General features: G+C 34.2%; 1 protein-coding gene across 2 annotated transcripts; it reads left to right on the top strand.

The window, feature by feature from the left end:
• The first annotated feature begins 303 nt into the window (after positions 1 to 303).
• LOC108192404 (TOM1-like protein 4) lies at positions 304 to 8,971 on the top strand. Of its 2 annotated transcripts, none has more exons than XM_017372063.2 (10): positions 304 to 441; positions 803 to 943; positions 3,134 to 3,212; positions 5,093 to 5,191; positions 5,283 to 5,396; positions 6,364 to 6,530; positions 7,463 to 7,544; positions 7,631 to 7,716; positions 7,795 to 7,986; positions 8,093 to 8,971. In XM_017372063.2, the coding sequence occupies exons 2-10, from the start codon at positions 834 to 836 to the stop codon at positions 8,745 to 8,747; spliced, it is 1,584 nt and encodes a 527-aa protein (XP_017227552.1). In that variant the 5' UTR covers positions 304 to 441; positions 803 to 833; the 3' UTR covers positions 8,748 to 8,971. The 2 variants fall into 2 exon arrangements, with proteins under 2 accessions (XP_017227552.1, XP_017227553.1); XM_017372064.2 differs by having other exon boundaries at positions 424 to 589.
• The last annotated feature ends 248 nt before the right edge of the window (positions 8,972 to 9,219 follow it).

Genomic DNA, 9,219 nt, shown 5'->3' with positions numbered 1-9,219 from the left:
CTCTACCCCTCATAACTAGAACTACGTTTTGGACTTGATTCTTCTCCTAACAGAGGATACGTAGGCATCTCGCACCGAGACCAGTCCAAAGCACGAATCGCTCACCCCCTTCGTTTTCCGTTCCATAACAATATTTAAATATTTTAATAAATTTTTTGAAATTTAAATTGAATAAACAATTTTTTTTTTTTTGAAAATTGAATAAACAAAATTTCGTTTTCTATGTTCCGATAGATAAAAGAGATTATAATAATATTCTTCAAAAAAAAAAAAGATTATAATAATATTCGACAAAAAGGGGGCAAAAACAATACAACGACATGGAGGAACGAACCAGTTATTTTATTTTAGATAAGCAAAAGTAAAATCATTTCCATTTCCCAAACGTTCTAAACCCTTCGCACAATAACCCCATCCATCTCTATACTTGTGATTCTACAGGTAACCCCATCTTAGATCTTTGACTTTTCCTCCTTCAATTATAGGATTTATGCTTTTAGTTCTGTAGTTTCTTGTATGTTTAATGTCAACTGCTCTGTATTCAATATGTCTGCGCAAATTGGATCTTGATCTTCATTGTAATTCTTGGGTATGATTTGTAAATTAATTATTATTATTTTTCAATTGATCAAATTTCATCCCAGAAAAGTTTGTTTCTTTTAATTTCTAATTGTTGTTTGCAATACCAGACTTTTTAGTTTGTTAAAGATTCCGGGTAAATTTTACTGGTTTATTCTTTTACTTGATAATTTGTCGACAGTTATGTCGAGTTTCTGTAATAATTTTGGTTTTCTGGTTTTAGGGATATCAAATTTGGAACACATTGTATTAACATGGCTAGTAGTGCTGTAGCATGTGCTGAGAGGGCAACTAGTGATATGTTGATTGGTCCAGACTGGGCCATAAATATCGAGCTATGTGATCTTATCAATTCAGATCCTGGGTATAACTTCCTTTATCTTTGTTGATATTCGAAACTGTATTTTATCATTAGTTCTAGAGTATTATTTCTGTGAATTCAAAAATTGTTCAATGTAATCATGTGATATGTAAAGTGTGGATCCGTTTTATCGAATACAATATACAACTGGTAATATGTTATATTACCATTTACCAGTCAGAATTGTTTATTTTTGCAGACATTAAGAAATTTTGATCTTAGTAAGTTTTGGACTGATTTACTCTCATCTAAAATTTAATCAATATCAAATTGGTTATATTTGTGTACTATATTCCGATAAGAATAAGAATATGAAAGGTAGTAGCATAGTACTCTTTCAGTCCTAAATTAATAGTTGCTTCGACTTTTTCCATGTAATTTGATGTTCCAAAAAAACATACTTCTACCTAAATTGTTTTTTGAAATTTTTTATGATTAAATATATGCAAAAGACTAGAAGTACATTTTTATACCTCAAAACTATTTCCAGGAGTCAAAGCGACTATAATTTTTTGATACATGGAGTAAAACATAGCATTTATTATATTCTAGGAAATGTAATTACACACGGAAACTCTCAATATGTGTAGTTAAAATTAGTATGTAGAAGGAAAATAAATATATAAAAGGATTGGTGGACACAATTGTGGGACAAACCAAAATGGAAAGGAAGAAGAACATAATGGGGCGGAGGGTAATATTTTATTGATCTCTTAATAGCATATATAGTTTAGGACAAAATGTTAATTATATAAAAATATGAACTTTCTAAGTATTTTGTCAAGTAAGCTGGGCTAGTTTTGAGGTGGATAGATAAGTTATAGCAGGGGTGTCTGTTGACCTGCAAAACTAAGTAAACTATGCCCTGCAAAAGACTCTGTGCTGCGGCTGTGCAAGCAAGCGATGTGTTGTTGCGGCTGTGCAAGCAAGCAATATAAAGAACACCCGTTGCAGAGGAGGCTTATAGGGCTTGTTTGGCCGGGCACCTTTTGCCCACCTTCGGACTAATAGTCAGAATCACTTTAATTGTACAATTTGTGTAATGATCTTAACACATTAACTTCAGACTTTTAAGTTGGAATATGAGAAATTCAAATCCCAACTTTTTCTGCTAATGAGTTTTGATTTTTAAATTTAACTTGATAAAATGTGTATGATTACTTTAAAAGATAATTTGTAATATTTTATTATTTCATTACCAGTTTTTATATCTAATAAGTTGTTAATTAACAATAAAATCATCCATACTGATAAATTAGAAGTTACTTTTTACGGATAAGTAACTTTTTACTTATAAGCAATAAGTAACTTTCTTTAAGTTAACCCAAACACCCCTTTTGTTTCATTATTATACAAGTAGGGGGTATTGCGTACGTTAAATTCGGAGTAATGACCTATATATATATATAATGAATAGATATAAGGATTCGCGTGCCTGAATTGAATTAGAGTTTGTTACATTGACTTCATAGAATCTTCCATGGAATGCAAGTTTTACATGCTTTGACTTATTTTTTGGTTGGTTACGTGTGAAGGCACAGACTCCTTAAACGGGTCTTGCACTTTGTTGTCTAGATTTGACTACATGGGGCCTTTATTTAGGTCCCTTTGCTATTCGTTTAGGGTTTTGTAGGGTACATGCAAATCAGTTGGTATCCAGGGATGCATGCAATTAGTGGATAATATGATAAGGTCACAAGTAGGTTTTGTTTTTAAGTTTACAAGTCTTATCTAAATGCAAAAGGAAATCCATTCACATTTTTGTTTAGAGGATGAGAGAATTGACTTAAATTTGCAAGGGTAGGAAATGTATGAGAGTATTAGGAATTGTAAGATTATTCACTTTTAGAAAGTTGGCATATGTTACAGTATGGAAACTCTTTAAAAAAGGCCCATATGCAAGAAAAATACATAATTATCTTATATCATATATAATAAACCCAAAGCCTTTTATATTTGACTGATGGAATACTACTTATACTATCTTCAAATATTTTGTTGACTTTCTAGAAATTATTGTTCCACTTTAAGAACATTACAAGGATAACTTACTTTTATTGAGGTTCATCTGTGATGATTACTAAATGACTTCACTGCTAATTTGTTCTGAACAGCGATCAATTATTGATTGTTTTTGCTATAATTGCCATGGCTTATTAAAGAAAAGATGCATGTTATTGGTTGGTCTTTCAGGCAAACGAAGGATGTTTTGAAGTTACTTAAAAAGCGTCTCGGAAGTAAAATTCCAAAAGTTCAGCTGCTTGCACTTTTTGTAAGTGATTCCCTTTGCTTAATAAGTCTACTTTTTCTTAAAAAATTTTATGCTATAACTCGTGGGATGCATATTATTTTTTATCAGAATGTTGTAATTAGTTCATCAATTTATTGAATACGAAAGTCAATATGGCCACAAGAATTCTTATAAGCTGTAGAAATATTATAATATTGTGTTGACCACAAATTGCTAGGCTATGTCTGACAAGCGTATCCAACTGCTGTATTTAAAGCAGTGTGAGCTCTTTGATTGAGTATGCCATCTTCTAATGTAAATTAGTAGGCAACAGCAAATCGTGAATGGTTGTTATGAAATTTGTATTTAGAGATAATCTTGAAAAGTAGTCTTAGAATTTACTATTATTTGTGAATTGTATTTTTATTTTTTTAAAAATAAACTGGATTGAAATAGTATTAATGACTAGTACATGATATAAAAGGGGATATATGCAGAACCTTTCTTCTTCTTGGGTGTTGGCCCTCTCTGTCACAATGACTAACAGGAAGGCCCTAATAGGCACAATCCATTAAAATGGCCCTGGGTGTCACCCCAAAACGCGTCTTCAACAGGCGTTTAGGGTAAAACGCCACTTCGCTTCGAGTTTTGGAGATCTCGAGTTACAAAACGGGACTTCGTCCCCACGTTCTAGTGTGTTTATTCATTGGGTTTTCTAATGGGCTTTAGTAAAGTGTAGGTTTAACTTACGTTTGACACATACATATGTAATAAATGAAAAATGCTATTTTATGTATTGTTTTTTATTCAACCCAAAAATATTTTTAAGTATAAATTAATCATTCTAAAACCCAAATATGAACCCTAAATATTAACGACTGTTAATTTACGTTCCAATTATTACTTTATTAAACAGGGTTCCTCGGCTTTAGGGAGGCCCTAAAGCCTCGAATTAATTAGTATTTAGGAACGACTAAACCCTTAATCCTAAACCCTAACCGTCAATAAATTAATCATTTCTAAAACCCAAATATGAACCCTAAAATATTAATAACTGTTAATTTACTTTCTAAATATTATTTTATTAAACTGGTTAGGCCCTAAAGCCTCGAATTAATTAGGATTTAGGCTCGAGGGTTTAGGACCTAAACCCTCAATCCTAAACACTAACCGTCAGGTATTTTATTTTTCAAGTATAAATAAATCATTCTAAAACCCAAATATGAACCCTAAAATATTAACGGTTGTTAATTTACATTCCAATTATTATTTTATTAAACTGGTTCCTCGGCTTTAGGACCTCACGGCTCTAAAGCCTCGAATTAATTAGGGTTTAGGTCCTAAAGGCCCTAACCCTTCATCCTAAACCCTAACCGTCAGTCAATTTAATTTCAAGTATAAATTAATTATTCTAAAATCCAAATATGAACCCTAAAATATTGACGACGGTTAATTTACGTTCCAATTATTACTTTATAATGGGTCATCAAAATTATTTTTGAAAAATAGAAAGTAAAAGAATAAAACAAAGCTGGGCAATGCAAGATGATGTTGCGTTGTGGTGCTTCTGTTAACGCAAGACGAAGTGACGTCTTGTTGTGACAGTGAGGGGCAATTATTTTGGATTGTGTTATTCAGGGCATTTTAACTCTAAATTACGTTATTGGGGGCCTTTTCTCCATGTTAGTTTGCGAAATATCTATGTGAGGTCAGTGTTGCAGCATGGTAAGAAATGCCATTAGGTGGATAGTTTTGTTTGACTTCTTTTAGTCTCCAGCTAGATATGCCAGTTGGCAGCCAATGCTCATATTATGAAGAACGATCTAGACTTCTTTTCTTTTGATTAATGTTTTGCTTTTAACAAAGACTCACGGTTGGTTGTCTGATTGGCATTATGCTGCATTCTGGACTATCTGAAACAGGTGTTGGAGACCCTGAGCAAAAATTGTGGAGAAATTGTCTTCCAATATATCGTTGAGCGGGACATATTACATGACATGATTAAAATTGTAAAGAAGAAGGTGAGTGATCTTCCTTCAAATGATATAGATACTCTTTCTTCCTGGAAGGTACTCATGTCTTGTATTCTTGTGCTGTATTATAATTTTGCAGCCAGATCTAACTGTGCGGGAGAAAATATTGATATTAATAGATACTTGGCAAGAAGCTCTGGGAGGATCTGGGGCACGTTATCCCCAATATTATGCTGCCTACAATGAACTAAAGGTAGTTTCCAGTTATTTCTTGTGCTTTTATATCAGATATTCATCTAGTCTCAAGTGTAATTGTGCATGTAAACAGACTTATTAACAAAAAAAATATTTTCTTTTGTCCTGCTTAAGGATTAGCTCATTCACAGATTCATTATAAGAATGAGAAAACATTGGCTTCATACCTTTGAACACACCGTCATTTTCTCTGCAGGCAGGGTTACAGTTGACAGTAACTAAGTGAAACATGCTGCTCCTAAGTGTTTTGCTTCGCAATTTTCTAGTTGTGTTAAGCTCCTTTAAACTGATCCTATATTTTAGATTTACCTTGTTCATATTGGCATATACATGTGGCACTTTGTTTTATAATGAAGAGGTGTCATTTTCATTTAATGACAGTAAACAATAATCAGATATAGTAATGTTAAATACAATTATAGCACAGAACTTAACAGTATCCTTGTATCGCTTTCAACCTTTTAAATGGCTCTTGTGTTATATTATAGTCCATACTGTCATCCAAGCCCTTGAGTTAAGTACACCTACTCCAGGCATGGTAATCAGTAACTATCGATATCGAAATTGCATTGTTTAATTCTGTAGACATCTATTTAATGACCTAAGTTTCAGTTGATAATGCAATGCTTCCAACTATTTAGTTTCCATTATTCGATATGAAACTATGTTACTCGGACTCTTCATTTTGTCTTGAAGTACCCATGTCGGAGACTCGACATTCAGACATGGACACTCGGATTAGAACAGTTATTTTAGGTCAAAAACATGTAAAATGTTCAAAATATTATTGAGTCCGACACATGGACATGTATCGGTGAGGACACTTCAAGCAGAGTCTGAGTGACATAGATATAAATTGTCTATTTTTGTCTTTATGAGAAGTTCCTATGAGAGCTTTCTGTTTGATCTAGAGTTCTCTTTTAACTTCCATTGTTATTTAAACTTGAACTAATTCATTTATTCAGTCTGCTGGTGTTGATTTCCCACCCCGTGAGGAGAACAGTGTACCATTGTTTACGCCGCCACAGACCCAGCCATTAAGCCACCCACCAATTGCTCACCCTGCTGTATCATTTGAAGAAGAGGAAGCTGCTGTTCAAGCATCACTACAGTCCGATGCTACTGGACTGAGGTAATATTAGATATTCCCTCCTTTCTTGTGTTACTCTATTAGAACTCTTTTCTTTGTATAATCTAAAAATCTGTATGCACAAGTTAAATTTATTTTAACCTTTTATCAAAATAAAGAAAAAGCTGCAGATATGGACATGCATTTGCCATGTCGAATGCACGCATCAGGAAACTAAAATAAATCACGCTTCATGCATCAACACCCTCTAGTTGGGAACATGAGCAGGGAAGGTGATAACTGATATCACGAGAGCGGAATAAAATAACAAGCAATTAAGTTTGGATAAATTAGTTACATCCCTCAATCTATAGATGAATTATATTGAGAGATATTATACCTCAAACTAGTTCCTGATGTAAGTCCCAACTCCTAGAATGGTTACTATTTAATATGCTTGTATGCTTCATCACTTGTTTCAAATGGAGAGATTCTTTGACCTGTTTACACATGGTAAGAGTGGCACAGATAAATTGAACTCCTAGGAAATACTTTCTATCCAACATGCTTCTATGCTTCATTATCCAAATCAAAAGGAGAACCTCTTTGATCTGTTTACATATGTTAAGAATGGCACTGATATATGTATTTGTTGCACAATTTCATTTAATAAACAAAGTTGTACCTTATTTGCTGATTGATTGAATACAGTAGAATTAAAATTTAAATCGGCATATCCATTTGAAGCTCATCAGCTGTAAGAAAATATAGATGGACTTTGTTGTTGGAATAGAGGGACTATGTGCTTACTTGTCATAAATGGATTCATCTAGTGTTGTATGTAATAATTTGCACTCAATATTCTCAAGTGGATCGATTTAGCTGTAATACCCAGTCTTCCATCCATTTTCTTCTCCGATTTGAAAAATTTTCAGTTTTGATTCATTACTACTTCAGGCCAACATAGATATATTTATTAATAAGAAACAATACAGCTTGACAGAGATTCAGACTGCTGATGGACTAGCAGATGTGTTGATGGAAATGCTCAATGCTTTGGATCCTCAGAATCGCGAGGTATAAATGTTAATGATCTTTGGTCACGATCCAGATGAGTTGTCAGTTCTAAATTTAGACTCTAACATCTGTGTACTTTGTGGCAGGGTATCAAGGAAGAAGTAATTGTTGACTTAGTTGAGCAGTGTCGTTCCTACCAAAAGCGTGTCATGATTCTAGTGAACAATACATCGTAAGTAAATATGATTTAGTAGCTTAGAGTTTTTATTAACCTCAATATAGTTACTGACTATTGCTTGCTGATTTCTAGAGATGAAGAGCTTTTAATGAAGGGGTTGACATTAAATGATACACTGCAGCGTGTCCTTAGCTGCCATGATGGCATAGCAAAAGGAACCGCTGCCCCAAGAGTAGGACAAACACAAGGTTCAGTTGTTCCTTTAGTGAATGTGACACATGAGGACGAGGAGCCTGAAGATGATTTTGCCCAGCTATCTCTCAGGTGATGATGCATGTTTATGACTTTGCCAATGTTTAGTTGTATTTTGGACTAATATATTTTTTGGGTGACTAAATAGATTTAACCCTATATATGTGTATTCATGCAGGTCATCTAGAGATAATTTACAGGGGCGAAAACCAGAAAACCGTCCGATCGAAACAGCACGTATAAGCCCAGTCCTACCTCCCCCACCCACATCTAAGAAGCCAGTTAGCGCAGCAGAGTATGGTCAAATTGATTATCTGAGTGGCGATGTCTACAGCTCTGAAAGGACTTCAGAAGCGTCCAGCTCCATTCCTGTGCCAACAGCAGCTCACATTAACACAAGTTATACTGCCCCATTAGCAGCAAACTTGTCGTCCTCTCAACCTGCTGATGATTTCATAAACCCAACTGCCTCTGATAATTTCATAAACCCTACTGCCTCATTTTTCTCTGATAATCAGACAACAAATGATGAACAAGCTGCCAAACCAGTTGACCACTCGCTTCCAGCTCCTTTGGAATCCCCTGTTTTCCGTCCACCCCCACCTTCCAAGAATAGTCAGAGAACACAGTTCTTTCAACATCAAGTAGGCGGTCCTCAAGGTGGTGCATTGGGGTCCTCTAATGATAACTTAATTGGGCAGACAACGAACCTGTCTCTTAATTCGTCAACCCCGAAAAAGCAAGAGAAATCTGAAGATGCACTTTTTAAGGATTTGGTTGATTTTGCAAAAGCCAAGTCTTCGTCGTCAGCCAACCCTAACAGATCATTTTGATGGGTATTCCTATCATCTTATGTGTTGTTCTTGGGGATGCAGTGTCAAAGTACAGTCTGTTTCATTGAAAATATGCAGTAAAAGATAATTGCTCTAATAAACGTAAGTTAACTGTGATGGTTTTGGCCTATGGGTTTTCATTCTGGTTTTGTTTGTACATGACCTGGTAAATATGTTTCGTTTTTTCAAAAGTATAATATATAGAAAGTTCTACCGGTGAACAATGTATTTTATATTTTGATTTTTAATTTATTCATGTAGGAATGTAGCCACTTTCAACAGGTACCTGAAGACTGGAAAACAAAGTCAAAATGTTAATGCTACATATATTTAATGAGATTAGCCATTAGGTATCATTCAAATCGGTAATGTTTCAGGTAATGACTTGAATAATAAGATTAAATTAGGAGGGATTACGGGAGTGTTATCATTGTTGATCGACTAGTCAATTGGGGTATTATTACTAGTCGAT

The sequence above is a fragment of the Daucus carota genome, chromosome 5 (assembly GCF_001625215.2).
Source record: "Daucus carota subsp. sativus chromosome 5, DH1 v3.0, whole genome shotgun sequence".
Taxonomy (NCBI): domain Eukaryota; kingdom Viridiplantae; phylum Streptophyta; class Magnoliopsida; order Apiales; family Apiaceae; genus Daucus; species Daucus carota.
Note: the sequence above shows the minus strand (reverse complement) of the source record. Positions and strands in the feature narration are given on the sequence as shown.